This window comes from Panthera pardus, unplaced genomic scaffold (assembly GCF_024362965.1).
Source record: "Panthera pardus isolate Hobbes unplaced genomic scaffold, ASM2436296v1 HiC_scaffold_22, whole genome shotgun sequence".
NCBI lineage: Eukaryota > Metazoa > Chordata > Mammalia > Carnivora > Felidae > Panthera > Panthera pardus.
The window spans coordinates 39,448,443-39,470,979 of NW_026526788.1; the positions used below are offsets into that span (position 1 = coordinate 39,448,443).

The 22,537-nt window shown below is 48.8% G+C and overlaps 1 protein-coding gene across 1 annotated transcript in view; it reads left to right on the forward strand.

Annotated features, from left to right (window-relative positions):
* SH2D4B (SH2 domain containing 4B) overlaps window positions 1-22,537 on the forward strand; it is a 65,218-nt gene that overhangs the window by 39,265 nt on the left and 3,416 nt on the right. The window contains exon 6 of the mRNA XM_053909645.1: window positions 18,892-19,112. Coding sequence (XP_053765620.1) covers window positions 18,892-19,112 — 221 coding nt within the window. The remainder of the gene's footprint in view (window positions 1-18,891; window positions 19,113-22,537) is intronic.

Consider the following 22,537-nt stretch of genomic DNA (forward strand, 5'->3'; position numbering starts at 1 on the left):
TCCGAGTCTGAGGTGGGCCACCAGAGACCCCACCCCCTCTGGGAAACAGAGTGTATATGGAGCTGGGGGGTTGGGAGAGGACTCAGAACAAGAAGGGGAGGGGAGGAGAACTGGCTTTCTGTTGGGACCAAGGGGTTCTCAATAGTCTCCTCTGTTAAAAAGAGAAAGTGGTAAAGTTATTCCTTGGTTCTCCTTCGTTCATTGTTATGTTCCAGGGTTGTAAGAGAGCCTTGTAGTTATACAAAAATACTCCTGAGGAAAGCTACTGCATATGAGCTTGGCTTGGAGGAGAAAAATCTATTTTTGGACTTCAACATGTATCTAAAATTATTAAGAACATCCTCTGTCTGAACATTGGCTCAGTCAGACCCCATTTCTCTTTCTGTGCTTTACTTGTAGGAAAACAGTCACAACGTGAGCCACGATGTATTGTCTTGGCGGCCTCCCGCTGGCCGTCTTGCAGGTTGACCTTAGGACTTGGTGGGGAATCAGCAGTGGCTGATGTAGTTGGTTTGGTAAACTACTCCCATAAGACCCTTCTCAGGGCCTCGTGGCGGACCTTGAACACAGCCTCACCTGCATGCGGGTGGGGTGTTACTGTCATGGCTTTTCTGACCTTCACTGGGGAGGAGGTATTCCCCACCCACGTGGACAGACGGTGCAGTCTGCAGGGTGCCCAGCAGTTGGGGGTGGCTTTCCATGCAAAACTTGAGCTACCCAGTGGAACGGGCACTGCTTCCTACTTTTCCACACTGTGACTCCCAGGGCTGCAGGGTTCTAGGATGAGCCCAAACCTTTAGACTCCTTGTTCACCTTGATTTTTTTTTTTTTTTAATGTTTATTTTTTGAGAGAGAGAGAGAGAGCGAGCTAGCAGTGGAGGAGGGGCAGAGAGAGAGGAAGACACAGAATCCCAAGCAGGCTCCAGGCTTGGAGCTGTCAGCGCAGAGCCCAACTCGTGGCTTGAACTCATGAGCTGTGAGATCATGACCTGAGCTGAAGTCAGACGCTTAGCCAACGGAGCCATCCAGGCGCCCCTACCTTGCTCTTGATTACAACGCTTCCAAATGTATTTGAAGGAAGGGAAGGAAATAGAAGTCATTGTCATATGTAGCGATTACCTGGGGGAATGTCGGTCTTGGAAAAGAGAACCTGTGGTGTGGGATGGATGGGGGAACAGAGCCGCCACTTCTTGATCTCAAGTTCTGTCTTGAGAGGAGGAGATTATTAAAGGGGATGCGACCGGAGCTGGGGGCTAAGCGTTTGGAAGAGATACGTTTCACTTCGGTACAAGAAAGAACTTTTTGGTGGCTACAGCTTACCACCGGGCAGTCTGGATGGCTAGTGGACTCACCGAATGGGAGAATGGGGACCTTTACGCTTTCTGTCCTTTGTGTCTGGGATACAGTGTGATTCTGAGCGCATGTTTCGCTGGCATCACTCGAGGACCATGGGCTCTGCTCCTGCTGAGGCTCCAGAGCTTTCTCTGGTGGTTGGGAGAATTGGAAACTATGGCCAGGGCACGGGGCTGGCCACCAGTGGGCGCTTGGGAGTCTGCGGGCTGAGGATGAAGGGTGTTCTTCCCAAGACTGTTGGCTTCTTCACCTTCCTCATTTCTCTATTGCTGGTGGCGTTACTGGTCCAGGAGCCGAGGCACAGGCAGTGGTGACCCCTTCTGGATGGTTTTCAGGAGTCCTGCAGCTGAAAGGCGGACCCACCAGGCGTCCTGCAGGGAGGCAGCCCTCTGTGAGGTGGGAAGGATTGTGCCTGGAAGGCAGAGGCCGAGTGGGAATGGAGCGTAGACTCAGTTCCTCCAACTGCATGCGCTGGGAGGTCCCTTCTTCTCTCAGCTGCATGGAAGGACTTGGTTGGCTGACCAGCGCTGATCATCGGCGATCCCTCCAGCATGATGGTTGCATGTGGCTGTTTAGACATATGGGGGGGGGGGGGTGGATGTGCACCGTCTCACAGGGGCTCTCAACTGCTCTTGACCCAGTCATGGTTCACTTTTTACAGGTGACCATACTGAGGCCCAGAGAGCTTGAGAAACCAACCTCTGTCACCCAGCAGGAATCACAGGAGCTGTAGGGCTTCTGGATCCTGGCCTTTCCTACTGCATTTTGGCAGTCCCTTAAATATACTGTTACCCAGGGAGGGAGATCGGGGCCTAGAAGTGTTGCCTCTGGATTTACTATCCCTTACTGTATATTCATTTGAACCTCTTTTAGATGCTGCCCGGGTTCTATTTTTAAATCTCACCCCTGCTCATTCTGTGACCTTGTGGAGTGGAGATGCCACTGGTCTCCTGGCCCGGCTGGAGGGAAATCTGGCAATGCCCTGTTTGGCCTTTGGGTTCACTCTCAGAAGCTAGCTTTTCTGGGGCCGAGATGGAGAGAGTGAACCAGCTCAGGCCCCGTCCTTGCTGTCCAAGATCCGTGGGAGGACAGGGAACCGTGGTGAGGTTTGGAACCTGCAGCCAGAATGAGGTACTTGGGCAGCTGTGGACCCAGACACGAAATCCATGCTAAGCCTGGAATAGCCGAAGACACCGGCAGGTGCAGAAAGTAGTAATAGCCACTTTGTAGTTGTGTTATGAGGATTAAGTTATAATATTTATAAAGTGTTTAGAACATTCCTGGCATAGGAGAAATGCTTCCATTTGTTACCTGGAATAAATAAACACGGTAGCCTTTGGAGATGCATATCATGATTTGAATATGTAAATGGTGGCCTCACACCCTGAGGCGATGCTTCTGCTGTCATGGAAGTAAAGAAAAAGATGACATCAAATGACTGTGCTTAAAAGGAAGATGATACCTGTTTAGCCTTCCCACCCCCAAAAAGCGAAAGTCTGGATTTTCTTACGTTATGAACATGATCCCCCTCTTGCAATGTTTTTTGAAAGCTGTGAGGGTAACACACGGGGTCATTTGGAAGGATGGTTGGCTTGTCACAGATCCATCATGTCAAAGTTAGATTGCTAGTTCTCCTCTGCCCAGCAGAATGTGGAATGGAAATTTTCCACCAACTTGGATCCCAAATGCAAACATTTCCAAAGAGGAGAAAAGTAGGTCAGTTGACCTACTTTCCTCTTAAGTTCTTGCTTAAGCTGTTCCAACTAAGAAATAAAGGGATCTTTTTCCTTCTTTCAAAAAAAAGGTTGGGCGCTGGCTGTAAAGGTTCAAAAAAGGAAAAAAATAATTACAAAGAAGAGCAATGCTAATTTTTGCTTTGGGAAAGCGTAGATTGTAAATGGCATTTTCAAGGTCTTAACTCTTTCCTTTCGGCCGTCTGTCGTTCTGTGTTTTTGATTTCAGCCTTTTGTGTCTTGTCTACCTCACACGTTTATTTTGGCTCTTTTGCTGCCATTTAAATTTTTTTTTTTTTAACGTTTATTCATTTTTTGAGACAGAGAGACACAGAGCATGAACGGGGGAGGGTCAGAGAGAGGGAGACACAGAACCCGAAACAGGCTCCAGGCTCTGAGCTGTCAGCGCGGAGCCCGACGCGGGGCTCGAACTCACGGACCGCGAGATCATGACCTGAGCCAAAGTCGGCTGCTTAACCGACTGAGCCACCCAGGCGCCCCCCATCTTTACTTTTTGATCCACAGGTGGGGGTGACTAAAATGTGTGGGCAGGGACAGGGCTAGGGGATCTAGTTGGATTTGAGAGGACTGAATTTTTGTTTTCTTTCTGGATTTAAAAAAAGCACAGAGTAACAATAAACCATGATTTCTGTTGATGTAATTGATTTAATATTCTTCTGACGGTCCCGTCGTATTTCTGGTGTTCCCAAAAGATCCCTCCTACCTTCCTAACTCTGGGAAGTGCCTATCATAGGTTAGACCCTTCTTCAACTCCAGCAAGCTCTTTTGGGACTTTCTTTGCTCTAGGCTCTGTAGTCTATCTAGTTTCTCACCTGTTTCCAGCCCCAAGTTCATCCCAGCCCTGGCACCCACGGCCACTGCTCAGCCCAGAGCATCAGCTGTGCATTTTCCTGAGGGCAGGCGTGGGGTTGAGAAGGAAAATTTAGAGCGAGGGGCACAGCTGCTGTCTTGAAACCACTAACGTCCCCTAACCTGTTGAAGGCCTCAAGGTCAGGATGTGAAGTACACGGTGAAAGGCACAAGGTGCTGACTTTGATTCAGTCTGGTGAACTTTGCAGCACTTAGCTGTCCGGAGACGGAATAAGCTGTCTCTGGGAGTCGCGAGCACCCAGTGCTGGGGTGTGTAAACAGAGGCCAGACAGCCCTTCGGTCAAAACAGCGAGCCTGTGGATTGTCCAGTCTGATGGGGATTAGGTCTGATCACATGACATTTCCCCCCTAACCTGCCCACTGTTAGTTATTCTGTCTCTGCTTACCAGAGAAACAAATACGGTGGCTTTGGCATTTGCTGGAGAATCAGGTCTAGTCTCAACTACAATAGTAGTTGAGAAGACTTTCTGGAAATGAAGATTCATTAATATTTATGCTTAATTATTAAAAGTTGATTGGACTCAAATTACCTTCTGTCTAGTAATTAAGTTCTTTATGGATTTACATGCCCGAGCATTTGCTTACAGGTTTCATTTCAAACCAGGATGCTGCTTTTGGGTGTTGTGATTCACACTCCGTCTCACCAGCCTCCAGGGGTGCACAGGGCAGGAGGGTGGCCCCTACCCCTGCCACAGCCTAGAAATGCTTCCTGGAGGAGAACAGCATGGCTTGCATACGCAATCAACGTATGGTTTCTCCTGTAATCGACACAAATGTGCTGCCCCTGCAGACAGTGGGGCATTGCCAACATTTGTGCAGTCGGGATGTAGGTGTCAGTGTCCAGAGAAAATGCAGTTCCCTTGCTTTTCTACATTTTCTCCCATATCCTGAACTTCTCATCACCTCCTTTTCCTTTCTGGGTAGTAGGGAAAAAATAAACTCTAGTCCATTTTTGGTTAACTTTGTCCTACTCAGTGGAGTAGTCTTTTTTAGTTAAACTGCCTTCTGGGGGAGACGAGGTCTTTGGGGTTTTCTCTCCCCACCCCCTTGCTGCTCTGCAAGAGGGCATTGGGGTGTTTGGGGCTTCTCTCCAGGGTGAGGAGGTGGTCAGGGGCAGGGCTGCAGGGCAGATGTTCAGACATCGTCTTGCATGAGGGTATGTGGCTGAGGCGGCCAGAGAGGCAGAAACCTGGGTGTCTGCTTCTGAGCCCTGTATGCCGTATGGGGCTGTGTCCATCTGGAGTGCACCAAAGTCCCGCTTGGATTGGTGGCACCCCCGGAAAGGAGGCACTTTTTTTTTTTTAAGTTTATTTATTTTGGGGGGGGGGGGGCAGGGAGAGAGAGAATTCCCAAGCAGGTTCTGCACTGTTAGCACAGAGCCTGACACAGGGCTCGAACTCACGAACCGTGAGATCATGACCTGAGCCGAAACCAAGAGTCAGTGCTTAGCCGACTGAGCCCCCAGGCGCCCCTGGAGAGGGGGCACTTCACCTTGTACTGGTCCTCAGGTGTGCGTGCACTGGTTGCTATCCACAGGGGTGTGGTTGGTTAGCCTCCCCTGTGGCGTCACGCTGGCTTTTATGTTGTAACAGATCATTTATTAAGTTTTTGCTTTGTGCTGGCTATGGCAGGTAAGCATGGAACAGCCGGTGTTTCATTTAGTCCTCCCACAACTCTCTGGAAGAACTAGTAATACTGGCCGTGAGGCAGGTGCACAGTGTTTAAAGTGTGCTGGCTTCTCGCTCACATTCGTTAATTTATTTAATCCTTATAACATCGCATGTGTGCTTCCGCTAGCATTAGCCTCGTTTCGCAGACGAGGAAGCTAAGGCACAGAGAACGGAGGCCATGTGCATGAGGCCCACTGTTTGTAAGGGGGGGCAGTGGGGTTCAAATCCCAGTGGTCCATGCTCGGATCTGTGATGCAAAACAGCCTTGTTGCCATTTCACAGTTAAGTAACTGCCGTGGGGCATGCAGTACTCAGGGAGCTAGTTCCTGCCCAGTCCAGAATGTCTCCTTGAGCAGGGAGAGATGGTTCTTCCGTTAGGAGACACCAGCGTCTCTGGGTCGTGGGGTGAGCTGTTTCAGCTGCCATACCTTATTCTTGGCCGAGGCAAGTGTCTGCTGTTTCCTAGGCCTCCCTCCCACAGGATTCTTGAAGGGTACCCTCCAAGTCTCCTACAGTCTGCAAAGTCCTCACGCAATAAATAGAGCGAAACTGGGAATTGTCAGTGTTTGGAATTACCCAATTACCTGGGCAGGGGCACGAGGAGGCAGGCTCCCTGCGTAAGGCATTTGCATAATTAATTTACTGATTGTTAATATTACGCTGCTGTTGTGTGCTAGGCACATGCTAAGTACAGAGCATGTGGCGGTGAATGAAACTGACAACTTCCCTGCCCTCACAGAACTTACATTCATTTGCAAGTAACAGAAAAAAAATCAAACTGATAGAATCAAAGAGAGGATTTATTTGCTTATATGACTGAAAAATCCAAAGGTATGTCTAGCTTCAGGCTTTGCTTGATCCAGGGAGCTTAGGTTGGCCTGGCCTTTCTCCATCTCTCAGCTCTGTTGCTCTACATGTTGTTTTCATTCCCAAGCAATGCATCAGCCTGTGGTTGCATGCTCGCTTTTGCTGAGTTTGACATCCAGGAGACACAGGGCATGGTTTTCTCTCAATACTCTGAATACTAGTCCCCATATCCTGCCTTGTTGGGTCTGCTTTGGTCACATGCTCACTCCTGACTCCAGTCCCTATGGTCAGAGGCATGAGACCTCTGATTGGCTAGGCCTGAGTCACATGACCATACCTGGCATGGGAGAGAGTCCATCCCACTGCAACTGCATAGACATGAATGAGAGGGTGTGGCTTTCTAAAAGAAGGTCCAGGATCCCTTGCCAGAAGAAGGGCAACTGGTCCTGAGTGGGCAAGACTGATGGATGTCTATCAGAGAGAGGAAAAAAAACCTGTCCTCTGTCCTAGTGAAACTGTCCATCCAGTCAGCAAGACCGGCATGAATCAAATAATAGATTTACGCTTCCAGTTGAAGTTAGTGCTACACAGGATCCTTGGGTAGCCAGGTTGGGAGGTCATTTTGCTGGGTGGTTGCAACCCTCTGTCACCAACAGTGGCATTAGTGATTTGAACCTGGCATGTCAGCTTGGAGCAGGCAGTCATGGGTGTGGGATACTGCCTCTTGTGTATGGCTGTATCTGGAACCAAGAAGCTCATCTGCTGAAACCCTTGTCTCAGCAGTTCGCTATGGTTAAATTTCATTTGGAGGTATAAAAAATGAAGGCATGCGAGCTCCTTTATCACAATCTCTGTGGCTTTAGGATGCTTTAAGAAACTGTTGAGAATGAAGAGCTTAACAATTCCAGCCTCTTTAATGATACCGTCTGGAAAGTATGGCAATAAGAAAGGAAAGTCACAAAAATGAGTGAGAAATAGCTAACCCGTCATGGAGGAGTTGCCGGCCGGTGAGGCGTAGCTATAGTGAGAGCTGTAAGAAATATGCACGTCAGATAAATTGAGACCCATAAAAAGTAAACCCGTCGTGTCTGGCCCTCCTGCATTTCTTTCTTTCCAGAGAGAAACCCTAACAGAGAAATAAAAGGAGCTCATTTGGTTACCCAGGTGCAATTCAGAGCTAATGATTTCAGGGAATGGGCATGGAGGTAGAGGAGGGGCTGGGAACTGAATCCCGGGCTGGCCTTAGAATTTGCTAACATGTGGATTTTTGGGTCCCTTATAGCTGAGCGTCTTTTGAAGCTGTGCCTTCCCTTTCCTGGGGCTGCCACAGTTAGCACCGGTGGGATAAATATTTTGATAGCAACTTGAAGTTGTTGGCAGGTTTGAGAGCATCTGCATGGGATGCAGGGAGATGATTAGGTGGCGTGGGGAAGAAGGCACAGGGATGCATGGGGATTCGTGCTCTGTGCAGTAAGAAGGGAGTCGGGAGCTGCTGGCTGCACCTCGCGGGGGTGCTGGGTGCAGACGCCTGCCTACCTGTGATATTAATGGGTATTGGGACAGGGATAGCAAGCCTTGCCTTAAGCCTTGACTTCTTGCCTGGCCATCCTCCCGTCCTGCGTTTCTAGCTTCTCAACCGTCAGGGGGCAGCTGCCCTGGAAGGCTTAGGTTCCCTGACCTTGGCCCTGGCTTTTTCTGCAGAGGCCCAGCAGAGGGCGCTGTAGTTGCCTTTGACGCCCAAAGTCCAGAGGAGCCCTGGACTATTTTGCTCTAACTTTTGTTGTTATTGTCAATGAGAGATCTGTCGGGTCTATCTCCATGTGAGTGGTTCTCAACTTACCAGGGGTGATTGTGCCCCAGGGAAGAGCTGATAGTGTCTAAAGGCATATTTGGTTGTCACAACTGCAAGGTGCTGTTGGCATCTAGCGGGTAGAGGTCAGGGATGCTGTTATACATCCTACAATGCATTCTGCAGACCCTCATCTGGCTCAAAATGTCAACAGTGCCAGGTTGAGAAACCCTGGTCTACCTGTAGATTTATGTCTACCTCTCCACCAAGCTTTTTAATTGTTGCTGGAAAGACCTACAAGTGTAACTTCTTGTTTACTTTAAAAAAAAAATTTTTTTTAATGTTTATTTATTTTTGGGAGATAGAGAGGCAGAGTGCAAGCAGGGGAGGGGCGGAGAGAGGGAGAGACACAGAATCCAAAGCAGGCTCCAGGCTCTGAGCTGTCAGCAGAGAGCCGGATGCGGGGCTCAAACTCACCAACCTGCGAGATCATGACCTGAGCCGCTGTCTGACGCCCAACAGACTGAGCCACCCAGGCGCCCCTACTTCTTTTTAGAAATGATCTTACCTCGTCAGGACCTCTACTCTGCTAATGCCTGAAAAAAAACCCTTAAAATTTCCCGTTCCTCTGGTTTAAGAGTCTCTTTCAGTTTACCTCGGTTACTCTCTAGCAACTATTCAACCTTAATTTTAAACTCAAAGTTCTGCTTCTCCCTTCTCATGGGGTCTCTCCAACATCACTCCTTCCCCCCAAGTAGTGTCTGAGTGTAAGGGCAGCTTGTGGCTTGGGAGGAAGCCAAAGAAAGGCCGTGGTTGGTTGCTCATCTCTGGACTTTGTTCTCAGCTTTTAGGGGTCCCCTTCCCCGCGCTGATTATCCCCTAAACTTGACTTGCCTGTACCTTGACTCTTGCTGGGCCTTCTGAATTTTAACAACTGACATCAATTAGCTGTTAGTGAAGACCGTCCACCCCAAAGCCTAAGTTTGGGGGTTACCTTGCCTCTTTTCTGGGCTCTGCTCTTTTTTTTTTTTTTTTAAGTTGATTTATTTTGAGAGAGGGAGGGAGGGAGAGAGAGAGAGCGAGCGAGCGTGCATGTGCAAGTTGGGGAGGGGCAGAGAGAGAGGGAGAGAGAGGCAATCCCAAGCAGACTCTGCACTGTCAGTGCACAGCCTGACTGTGGGCTGGAGCTCACCAACCCGGAGATCATGACCTGAGCTGAAGTCTGATGCTTAATGGACTGAGCCACCCAGGCGCCCCTGGGCTACACTGTTAATGACGATTATTTTTCAAAAAACCCTAAGTCCTAAAGGTTCATTTCACTGGCTCCCTCTTCCGTCTCTTGTCCTCACAGTTTATGATCATTATGGAAAGGAACAAGGCTGTCTCTTATTGTTTTATTTTCTTACTCTCCTTTATTTTTCACTCACATTCCCATTCCTCCTCAATAAGCAGCCTCTCTGATAATACTGTGTATCTGTTCAAACGGTTCTTGTATATATATTGTATATATATATCACCCGAGGGGGGTTACTCTGCTCTTTATTTTCTTTTTTTCTCATGGTAGTGTTGACCTTGGTGCTTTTCTGTGGCAAGTTTTTATGTGAAATTAGTTTGCCTGAACATTTCAAGTGAAACAAGAGCCTGGAGAGTTGTTTTGGACTTTCCAGAGCCTCCTGTTCTATTATTTTTGTGAAGTGCTCACAAACAGGGCAGCTTGCCTCTCCGGAGTAGCTCGGCTCTGTTCCCCTCCCCCCACGTGGGTCTGGACCTTCTCCTTCTTTCTTTTCTTTTGTCCTACCCGGCTCAATTTTTATGCCACTCCCAGTGGTTGAAGGTGGCTCTGGAGGGTGTCACCATGGGCCTCTTGCACTTCCCCAGGATTGCAGAAGGCAAATCCTTCCCAAGTTTTGACTGCTGTTCTTAAAGTTAGCCTCCTGCTTTCCAGTGAGTTCCTGTTGACTGCTCTCGGGTCCATTGGTCACTCTTGCTTCTTTCTTCTTCCTGTGGAAACACCTGGTATCATGAAGGTCTTGTGTTGATTATTTGTTCCCACCACTGTTTGTATGTGGGGTTCATGGGACCACCTTGCTACCTAGTTCTGTTGTAACCATAGCCCATGGCCTTTTGGTTTCGTCTTTACTTGTCCTGCTTCTTCTTATTTGGGGATTTGGACAGATTGGAAAATGATGTTGCTGCCATCACAGATTCTACCTTGTCCTACCCTGTGCTTAAGTACATTTACCTGAAAGCTGAGGTAAATCATTCTTGTTCCTCACTCTGTCTCACTGAGCATCTGTTATGAGAGCCATGCTGTTCCTGTCTCTGGCCTATTATTTCTAATTGCTGCACAGTATTCCTCAGGGTGAATCTACCTGGTTTTGCTCATCCACTCTGAGTCACAGACACCCTGATTGCCCCAACTTACCAGCACCACAGATCAGTCTAAGAACCAATTACATCTCTTGCACCAGATGCTTATGGACCCGTGTGACGATTTCTTTAGAATATATCTCAGTAATGGAATTGTTGGGCCAGAGGGTATACATGCAGTTAATTTGACTAGGGGTACCAGTGGCTCTCCAGAAGGCTGATCCGGCCCCTATTGCCAGCAGCCAAATGGGAGAGTTGCTCTAGCCCCATGTTCCAGATCCCACACCAGAACGCGGTAGAGGTCCTTGGTCCCCTCCACGATTCACAGGAACTTGGGGAGGCTGGCAGACATCATCATCAGGCTCTTCTGTCTCCAAATACATCATTCTGCCCTAATTGTGGCTCTATTGTGTGGGCAAAATTGCGGTACGGGGGGGATATTCTACTTTCTCAATATCTGTGGGGTTCAGGAACATGAGTGGGGCCCCTCCCTTTAGTCCTTCATCCCCTCTGTCCCACCCCAGCCTAGGAAAAGCTCTTTCCCATCTGGCAGAGACTTCTCATAGGACCTATCCCATATCCTCTCTAGAGTAGGTCAGTTAAATTGTGTTCAGACCTCCAAGTATTACTTTAAATACAGAGGAAGTTTCTAGAATGTGAAAATCACTTTTTACCTTTTTGCCAATCCTGGCTTGCAAGACTGTTTACACTCTAGCTCGGCGAGTCTCAAACCTGGCTGCCAGTTGGAATTACCTGAGAAGATTGTAAACATGACTGATGCTTGTTGTTCCCAAAGTGACTGACACAAGACTCAGTCAGAGTGGGCCAGGGTTGAGAACCATGCTCTAGAGACTCAAAACAGCCAACACTGACATTTAAAGCTCATTAGCGATCCTTTTTTTCCTAGGTGATAACCTCCCCATCCCTCAAAGGACATTGACCGACTTTGAATGAATGTCATAGCATAATGTGTGGGGAGGTACAGAGCAATGATATTTAAATACTTAAAATATTCAATGTTGAATATACGTGGTGTGTGCACGTGCAGATGTGAAGGGCATGAAGGGAGCTTCAGCAGCGGGGACACGACCAATCCTGGAAGCACCTGTGTGCTCGTCCCCAGGGCAGCCCCTGCTCCTTCCACCAGATGTGATCTGTCGCCTGAATATTTTCTCCATCAGCTCTTTGCTTCATTTCTTATTTCTATGTTAATCTCTAAACACTGTAGTGTTTAGCTTTGTGAGCTTTTCCATTTAATATAAACGGAACTATAGTGGTGTTATTTTTTAGTTATTAGCTTGTTTCACGCTTCATTGAAAAAAACTTTTCTCTCATTGCATTTTTCCATCTCCGTTGTTTGGAGGTTATACCGCTCTCAGTGCTCGTCTTTCAGTGGTTGGTTTAGAGGATTTAACATTCATATTTCACGTATCCTAAAGTTGATGTATATCGTCACCCTCTTCCTAAACACACAGAATTTTTATTTATTTTTAATGTTTATCCATTTTGAGAGAGAGTGGGCACACGAGAGACGGCGTGAGTGGGGGAGGGGTGGAGAGAGAGGGAGAGACAGAGAATCCCGTGCTGTCAGCGCAGAGCCCAACTCGGGGCTCGATCATGAACCGTGCGATCATGACCTGAGCCGAAATCAAGAGTTGGAAGCTTAACTAACTGAGCCACCCAGCTGCCCCTATTTTTGTTTTTTATTATTTTTTGAAGTTTTATTAATTTAGGTAATCTGGGGGCGCCTGGGTGGCGCAGTCGGTTAAGCGTCCGACTTCAGCCAGGTCACGATCTCGCGGTCTGTGAGTTCGAGCCCCGCGTCAGGCTCTGGGCTGATGGCTCGGAGCCTGGAGCCTGTTTCCGATTCTGTGTCTCCCTCTCTCTCTGCCCCTCCCCCGTTCATGCTCTGTCTCTCTCTGTCCCAAAAATAAATAAAAAACGTTGAAAAAAAAAATTAAAAAAAAAAAAATTTAGGTAACCTGTATACTCAACATGGAGTTTGAACTCACGACCCCAAGATCAGGAGTCGCGTGCTCTTCCGACTGGGCCAGCCAGGTACCCCCTAAACACATAGATTTTTTGAAGTCCAGCATTTCTACTCTCAACTGATCAGATGTTGTCAACATTACAAGTTCTATCTTTTTTAAACCCTCCACTATCAATTATTAGTATTATTTTGTAAGTCCACATATACTTTTAACTTAACCTGCGATATCTGTGCTCATCATGCCTTCTAGCCTCTCAGATGGTCTATCCAGGATCCAATTTCTTCTACCTGAAGTACGTCCTTTAGAATATCCCTAATTGTCAATTTTCTCAACTTTTTTTTTTTTTTTCTGAAGATGCCTTTATTTCGTCCTCCTTGAAAGATAGTTTCATTAAACACTGTTATTTTTTTTCTCAGCGCACTGAAAATATTATCCCATTGTCCTCTGGCTTCTACTGTTGCAACTGAGGAGTTAACCAGCAGTCTAATTGTTCATTCTTTGTAGACAATCAGCCTTTTTCTCTGGTTGACAAAAATGAGACGTTAAGTGGCTTTGTGCAGTTTCCCTGTGATGTGTCTGTGATGAATCACTCTTAAATATTGCCTCCTCTCCATTCTCCTCACCGGTCTTCTCTGGGATCCAGATCATACACGTGCTAGATCTTTCCGTCCATGTGCTGTGTCTCTTCCTGTCCTGAGACTTAAATTAGGCTTCTCTTAGGTTGCATTTTTATAAACGTGCCATGGACTCGTTCTTCTTAGTCTTCGCTGTGACTCTTCACTCATTTTATCCCTCCTTCTCCCCTTTTACCTCACCACCTCGGCTTACGGCCACGGAATCTACGCAGCCCCCAAGGCCTGCTTCTCATCCCCCTTCGTTGCCTCTTTGAGGCCTGCCCTGACTTTTCTACAGGCCACATTAGTCTCCTCCTTCTTGCGCCTTTCACAGCCCTTACTGTCCTCTGCATGAGATAACGTGGTGTAGAGCAAAGAGTACTAGACTTGGAGTCTGAGGACCTGAGTTCAAATTCTGACTCCACCATTTAATAGCTCTGTGACCTTGGGGAAGTCCCTTTTCTTGCTGACCCTCAGTGTCCTCAGTTATGAAGTGATGATAATTGGGATGGTAGGAAGACTGAAGGAGATGAGGCCCACTGAGGCCCCAGATGGTGTCCCATGCTGGCTGTGACATGAGGCTTTTCATGTAACCCCCAATGTGTCCTTTTGCCCCCCTGCTTCAATATAGAAGCCATTTCTGGCAGACTAGTGGTCTGGGAGCTGGATTCCAGTGCTGTAGCTATGGAAATGTAGCTATGAAGCAATGCTTAGATGAAGGAGCCCCCATTGCATTGAGATCGCTAGCTTGTGTGCCTACTATAATTCATACTTCCTGAGGCCATTTTTTTATCCTTGAACATTCTCATATTCTTCTTCTGCTTAGGGAACACCAGTCATTTCTCATTGCCCTCAGAATTAGGTCCAGAATCCTTCTAATGGTCTGGGGAGCGCATGGGAGCTTGGCCCCTGCCGACCTCTGTGTATGTTGTCACCACCCATCTCCTACGTTGGCCTCCCCTCCTGCCATGAAGACTCATGTGCTAATCCCTTTTGCAAAACAGATACTTGCCTCACCCCTCTGTTTTAACCCTTCTGGTCTTAGTCTAAGTGTCACTTCTGCCCCTGGCACCAGAGCTGGGTGGGGTGCTTCCCCTGGGTGCTCCCATAGCACCCGTGGCCTTGATCACCACTGGTTATGGTGAGCCTTTTCTTTAAAAAAAAAAAAAAAAAAATAAAATAAAATAGAAAAATTCTGCCAATCTCTACTTCTGTCCAGAGTCAAAACTTCTGGGAGGCAGGAACTGTTTCTCATTCAGTGCTGACTCCCAGGTGCTGAGCATGGGGCTTGGCTCCTAGAGAGTGCTTAATACATACTTATTAAAGGGAGGAAGGAGAGAAATTACAGGAAATGCTACATTTCCCATCGTTGGTGGGTGAGAATTGGCTCAGAAGGGATCTACAGTTGCAGTCTCCAGTGACCATTCCAGAACAGGTGCTGTGGGGCCTCGGCCATGTCCCTCAGCCAGCCCTGGTCATTGCTGAGGCAGAAAGTTCCCATGATCCCTGGGGAGCAGTGTGCTTGCTCCCCAGTCAGAAGGGGTAACTTGAAGCTCTCCCTTCTTCCTCAGCCAAGAGGTTGTGGAGTGTTTAGAAGGGGCAGAGGTGGGATGGGTTGGGGTATGGTTAGTGCTTAGGCTCAGTACACTTGGCTTAGAGGCCATCCAGGGAGAGAGAGAGGGAGATGGGGAGGGCAGGGTGAACGGGGCAGGAAAATGTGACAGCTTCTCCTTGTAAGTGTCCCTCGGGGCTCCCAGCCACTAATTCTCTTGGGGGTCAGGTTTGCTGTGAAATGGCCGGTGCTGTCCTAAACGATGAAGCTGTACTCCTTTTGGTCTTGGGCCCAGTTACAATTTTGATTTCTAGGTTAAGTATCCAAGAGCGGGGCAGATCTCACACATGTTTACTATTCCAGACACCCGGAGGAGTCTGCGGGGGGAGGGGGGGAGGTGGTGATGGCAGTACAGTCCCCACCAGAAGAAGTCCTCCTCAGCAGCCTCAGTCTGGGGGGATTGGGTGCTTGGGCAGCACAGCCTGGCAGCACGATGACCAAGGCTGCTACCAGAACAAGGTGACATCCAGTCTTGGCACACGAGCAGCACCCTTGGTGTGGCCAGGACAAACTAGTTACGTGTATTAGACGGCCACTGTGGAGGTGCCTGGTGGCTCAGGCGGTTAAGTGGTTGAGTGTCTGACTCTTCATTTCGGCTCAGCCCGTTCGGTGTGAGATCGAGCCCCGCGTTGTGCTCTACAAGGAGCATGGAGCCTGCTTGGGATTTTCTCTGCCTCTCCCTCTGCCCCTCCCCTGCTTGCATGCATTCTTTTTTTATATAAAAAAAAAAATTAGATGGCCATTGTGTTCTCAGGCACTGTGGTAAGCACGTTCACACATTAATTTAATGTAGGCTCGAGCAACCTTATGACGTAGATAGTATTAGTGCGACTGCTTAATAGATGAGGACACCGCCCTGGGTTTCAGAAGCTTAAGTAACCTGCCCAAGGCCACCTGTTGAACAAGTCCCTGAGCTGTGGTTTTAGTCCATGCTCTGGATTACTGCTTCGGTAATTCCAGGTCCTTGGGGCACAGACATCAGCTTCTGTGTCAGTGTGGGGCTTCTGGGAACCAGAAGTGCAAGGGATTTACTGGAAGAAATGCCCATGAAGGATAAAGGGGAGAGGGAGCAGGAGAAGGTGGGGAGTCTTCAGACAGTGGTGCAGGGAGGGGGGGAGGGAGCGAGGGAAGGAGGGGCGGTTGTGGGAGGAGCCTGCTAGTGGAGCGCAGCTCAGGTCAAGTCTTGCTCAGGCTGATGGGAAACCCCAGAGCAAGGACTGCTCACTCAGAAGTCCTGCACTGGGTGGGCACGGTGGCTCCAGTACCCTTGTGCTCAGTCATAGAAACCTTTGTGCTCTGAGGCAAGGGCGCCCAGTCTTTTTTTTTTTTTTTTTTTGATGTTTATTTTACTTTTGAGAGAGAGAGAGAGAGAGAGCAGGGGAGGGGCAGAGAGAGAGAGGGACAGAGGACCTGAAGCGGGCTCTGCGCTGACAGCAGAGAGCCCAGTGCAGGGCTCGAACTCACGAACTGTGGGATCATGACCTGGGCTGAAACTAGGACGCTTAACTGACTGAGCCACCCAGATGCCCCAAGGGCACTCGGTCTTGTACCCTCTGTGCCAGAAGCAGCCTGGGGAGAATATGCTTCAGCGGTGCGTCCTGAGCAGCAGCTGGAGGCTGTCAGTCCAGACACCGTTTGCAGCGGAGTCCGTCCGTCCTGAGGGTCCCACAGTTGCCACAGGCTCTATCCTTGAGCCGTTCACCGCCTGTTTCCTAGTGTACTGTAGCCTCTGGGCAGGGCGTTATGAAAGCTCGAAGGTGGGTATCCCGTGCAGCCTCCTGGTGTAGAAATGATTTCCTGACAGGGTTGAGCAGATTGCGCACCGAGTAAAGCGAACTTGCCAAGAGGGCTAGTTGTGGGCAGGAGGGACTGAAATGCAGAAACGAGAGCTTGGCCATTTGGGTCCAGACGGGTACCCTTTTCAAATTCTACCACTCAGAAGGACATCTTTTTCTAACTTGCACAAAGGCGGAGTGTAAGTGATCAGCAGCCTGTGCTTCCCAGGAGAGAAGAGACATCCTTCATTGAGGATTTGGGGTCAGCTGGGACAAAGGGGGCTGGGCTGGGGCTGAGGCTTCTGCACAAGGGGGGCTTGAGGTCAGCAGCCAGTAATGGCTCATGAGGGAGTGAGTGAATGAGCCTAGAGAGGTGGGTGAGATGGGGTCCCAGAGCCCAGTGCCTGTCATTGCTGAGCCTGGACTCTGCTGGATTTCAGGGGGGCTATTCAAAGGTTTTAGATGGCAGAGAGACATGACATTGTCCTTTTGGTCTTACTGGTCACTTTCGGGCGGTAAAAAGTCGAGTCCTATTCAAGTTTGATTGTTCAGTCTCCTACCCCATGTAACACTTCTCTCCTCTCCCAATTTCCAGTCTGGGCTGGACTTTAGCTTGAGGTGTGGGGAATGGGGTTGGGGGTGACATTTGCTGGTCCCTCTTCCTCCTGAGCTGGCTCTACACTGTCTCACTTTCTTCCCCACCCCAGCTACCTTTAGGATCTAGGTCCTCTGATATTGGGGCAGGGAGGTGGGTGAGGGACTGTGCTGAGTCTTGTGACAGATTCCAGGTGGGCCATTTTGGCCCTCTTTTGGCTGTCACTGCTTCCCTGGCCGAAGGCACTAATGCTTTCCCTGGGGGTAGGGGACAGCCCCAGAGTGCACCCTCCTGCCTACGAGGGGTTTGTGTGCGATTCTTCAGGTGTCCTGTGGCAGAAGGGGTCCCTACTTCCTTCCCTTCCTCTCTCTCTTCCTAATTTCCTACTAATAGCCTGGTTGGGGAGAGGGTGGCTCACTTGATTGCCTCTTGATAAGTCCTGGGCAAGGAGGAAAGAGGTGGCCCCCATTTGTGTTGGCTGTCTTTAAAAGGGGGACAGGTGACAGTGTGATTGCCTCTATGTCCTCTGCTTTGGGCACAAGGAAAGTCTGGCCAGATGACCTATAAGTAGGAGAGTGATGGTGGTGTGTGTGTGGGGGGGAGGGGAACACTACAGGAAAGTACAATATTGAAAGCAGTACCAGGGTGCAGCGTGGGACAAATCACAAGTCCCTGGGTCACAGGGATGAACAGCTCAGCTGCCTTCTACCCCTTGGCTATGTCACTGCCGTAAATGATCCCACTGAATGTATGCAGCGGGTGAACAGGTGGGTGTGTGAACAAGACAGTGTGCTCCTCCTCTCCCCCGAAATAACAGAGGACAACAGCAGCCAACATGTCCCCCAGTTGTTCTCAATTTATGAAAGGCTTTCACGAACTTTATCTGACTTGAAAGTTGTGAGGTGCCCTCGAAGTAGATGGATTAAGATGATCACTTAAACGTCGAAGGACACCGCAGAAGTTGAGGGGTTGGCTGAACATCCCGTAGCCCGGATGAAGGCAGGGGTCAGTAGGTAATCTAGGTTTGCTGGCTCCTGCCCTCTTCCCACTGCCCTGCCCTCAGAGGCGGACCCACTGCACGCATGGCTTCCTGTGCTCTATCCAGATGAGCGCAGCTCCCTAAAAGCCCTGCTGGAGATAGCCACTGGTGAATACTTGACTCCAGGGCCAGACCGCCTTTCATACTGTGGTGAAAGCACATTGTGAAGGACTGTAGAAAATTTTGTCCTTTGAGCTGTTTGCCTGGTGTCCGCAGGTGGATGGAGGAAGCCCTCTTTCTTCTTCAGAGGACGTGCTGTGTTCAGGCGCTCATTCACGGGTACAGGAAAGGTAACTGGGGTAGTAATCGTAAGTCCCTCCAGTGTTGTTATCAAAGCAGGACTCTTATTTGTAATTGATAGATGCTATAATCCTGGCTCATTGCTAATTCTTTGCTTACCCAGTTAATCCAAGTTAGTGTGGCATAATTTGGAGGAAAGAATGCTAAACTCAGGTCCTAGTAGGAATTCTGCCCAGACAGCTTGTTCTGGGCCAAGATGAGCCCACTGTGGAATGAGGCAAGTACCTGAGCCCCCCGCAGCCTCCCTTCCTGACACCCTTGAAGGAGGATGAGGGGCAGGGATGAGTGGAGGAGAGTGGCAGGGGAAGGTTTGCTGAACCTATGGCCTTTTCTCCCCCCTTTTTTAAACCAGGAATTATTAGCCGAGAAGATGCAGAAGATCTCCTTGAGAACATGACAGAGGGAGCATTTTTGGTCCGGGTCAGTGAGAAAATCTGGGGTTATACCCTCTCCTATCGCCTGCAGAAAGGGTTCAAGCACTTTCTTGTGGATGCCTCTGGAGATTTTTACAGCTTCCTGGGAGTGGACCCCAATCGCCATGCGACGCTCACTGATCTCATTGATTTCCACAAGGTATCCCTCGTAGGGGTGCTGGTTGAGAGATGGGACTGGTAGAAACTTGAGCTGAAGGAGAGCCAGGTTGTAGGTGTTAAGAGAGGAGGTGGAGAGGGAGCGGGCAGCCCCCGAAGGTCTGTAGGATCACAGGAACATGGGACATTGGGGTGGAAGAGAGTACAGTTGTCTAGACAGGCTCTGGGACCTTCTGTTCTTCTCTCCGGCTTCCCCCCTGACTGATACAGGCACCTGGTCCCTAGCGTCTTCTCACCTCGAGTAGCTGAGGGCTTCCTACTGTCAACACTTAGGAGCTGGTTGACTCACCTTCAGTCCAAGCCTGCATCTCACCTACAACTCATCCCTAGGATGTCCTGCTTGAGAACGTTCTAGGCAGGTCTCTGGCAGCTCTGTAGAGTTAGCTGAAGCCTAGCTGTCAGCCCCGTGGTTTGAGAAGCTTTTCTAGTAGAGTTACCATGTCTCTTGTTCCAACTACAGCTTTACCACTTGGTATGTGTATGACCTTGGGTAGGTTCCTTAGCCCTCCCTGAACCTGAGTTTCCTAACCAGGCAAATGGATGTAAATAGTACTTAGTTCAGATCCTGTGACCATTAGATAAGGCAGTGTACATAACAGTGCTCTGTAACTGGGAAGCGGTATGGAAGTTCTTGTTTTCCAGAACCCTTTCTTGTTATTTGTCCCCTGCTGTAGACCTCTCATTGGGAAAGATGTTGCCGTCCGAACAATATATTTAGACAGGAGCAACTTTTGTGTTGATGTGGCTGTTGGCACGGTGGTAACTGGTAGCTGGGAGAAAGCCTAAGATGGAACTCGATGGCCCAGAAGGGTGGGGGAGGGATTCCGAGGGACAGAGTGGTGGGAGCTCACCATCTCCCTGAGCTTTGCACCTGTGGAAAGGTTCTCAGGGTTACTTGACCATCTCACTGGGGTTTTGCTGTAATAGGGAGTCTTGGATTTGTATTGTTTTCTCTTCATGGATGTTCCCAGGGCTCTGAGGACAGCTCCTGACTTGACCTTATAAGTCAAGCACGTAGACAGTCACCCGTTTACAAATACCTAGACATTGGCTGGAGAGTACGGCTGGAAAACTGGACTCACCAGGTTGAAGGCAGATTTCTTTTTTTTTTTTTAAATTTTTTTTTTTAACGTTTATTTATTTTTGAGACAGAGAGAGACAGAGCATGAACGGGGGAGGGTCAGAGAGAGAGGGAGACACAGAATCTGAAATAAGCTCCAGGCTCTGAGCTGTCAGCACAGAGCCCGACACGGGGCTCGAACTCACGGACCGCGAGATCGTGACCTGAGCCGAAGTCGGACGCTTAACCGACTGAGCCACCCAGGTGCCCCTGAAGGCAGATTTCTACCTGTGTTGGGAACAGTCTTCTAACAATTCTAGGAAAGAGAGAGCGAGGGCATGTGTGGATGTTGGCACCTTCTCTGTATCCGGCATTGTGCCTGTTGCTGTACATCATGGTCTCACGTAATCTTCATGGCAGCTCTGTGAGGGAGGCATATTTCACAGATCAGGAAACCAAAGCCAGGGAGCTTGGGTAGCCTCCCTAAGTTTTCGTGGCTGGTACCACTAGGTCCAGCAGTTAATCCTCAGGCTGTCTGCCTCTAAAGCTTGTGCCTTTTCCCTCTGTACCACAACTGCTTGGTTTCCCCTATCAAATATAATGTGCTTTGAGCAGCGATGAACTTCTTGCCCCTGGAAGTGTTTAGGCAAAGGGAAAAGGTCCGTCTCTCGGAGGTGCTATGCTATGGTTCCTGCACGGGAAGGCTTGAACAGTATCTTTGAAGGTCTTTATTCTCTTCCGAATCTGGGGTTGGAGACTGCCAATCCAATTTTGTTTCTTTCACAAAAGGGAGAGCTCATCTATGCCCATGTGGCAATCTGATGGCCAGCGTGTGTAAATTAAAATTTTAATTACACAACTAATTTATGATTACATTCTAAGAAAAATCAGATACAGTACAAGGTGAAAGCCTTGTTCTTTAAATATTTTTTTAAGTTTATTTATTTATTTTGAGAGAGAGAGCGCAAGCAGGGGAGGGGCAGAGAGAGAGAGGGAGAGAGCGAGAATCCGAAGCAGGCCCCGCACCGTCAGCACAGACCTTGATGCGGGGCTCAAACTGACAAACCATGAGATATGACCTAAGGTGAAGTCCGCCACTTAACTGACTGAGCCACCCAGGCGCCCTGTGCCTTGTTCATTTAATATCCCCACTTCCCCTGGGTGGCTCAGTCGGTTAAGCGGCTGACTTTGGCTCAGGTCATGATCTCACGGTTCGTGGGTTTAAACCCCACGTGGGGCTCTGTGCTGACAGTTCAGAGCTTGGAGCCTGCTTCGGATTCTGCTTCTCTCTCTCTGCCCCTCTCCCACTCACACTTTGTCTCTGTCCCTCAAAAATAAATATTAAAATCCCCACTTTCATCCTCCACCTTGAATTATTAGTTTGCCATGTATCTATCCGAGTATTTCCTGGGTATTAACATAGAAATTTATGTACATAAGGAAATACATAGTTGTGTTAATTTTCACATAAACTGGACAATTCTTTACTTAATAGCTCAGCAATATGATTGTTTTGTTTAACACAATATATCATACGGTATATTTTTTGAAAGCATGGTCCCTGGAAGCAGGCTGCTAAGTTTTAAATCCCAACTTCATTACTGTGTGTGATTGCGGGCAACTACTGATGATTTGATGCTTTAGTTTCCTCCTCAGTAAAATGGGTTTCAAAATAGCACTCGCCTCCTTAGGGTCACTGGCAGGTTTCACTGAGAGAGCACTGTGTAAATTGCCGAAACAGTATACCTGACATTTGTAAGTGATCAGGACGTTGGCTGTTACTGAAACGTTTCTATTCAGTCCACGCACCACATCCTTGTACGTGCCCCATGGTGTTCCGCAATGGCCACTTAGTCAGCTTCCAGGCTCCCACAATCACAAATGGGGCTGCAGAGATTTGCTTGTCTGTGTCTATGTCACTTAGGGCGCATGTGCAAGGATTTCTCTGGATGGATCCCTCGAACTGGGATTGCTGGATAGAAGAGTATGCACATTTTAATTTGAAAAGATCTGCCAGATTGCCCTCCAAAAACATAGCGCCAATTCATGCTTCTGCCAAAGCGAGATGAGGCTGTTTCCCCACACTGCTGCCAGCCCTGGGGATTATCAGTCATTTTAATTTTTTCCCATTAGATGGGCAGATGCTGTATCTCCTTGTTGATTAGCTTGCATTTCTCTGATTCCTGCTGGCACAGAGGATCTTTTCATATGTTTACTGGCCACTTGGATTTCTGCTGGGGATTGTCTGTTCCTGTCTTCTGTCCATTTTCTACTTAGACATCTCCTTTCTTACTGATGTGTCAATTCTTCCAGCAACAGAATCGCTCTTTAGTTATGTCCATCCTGCC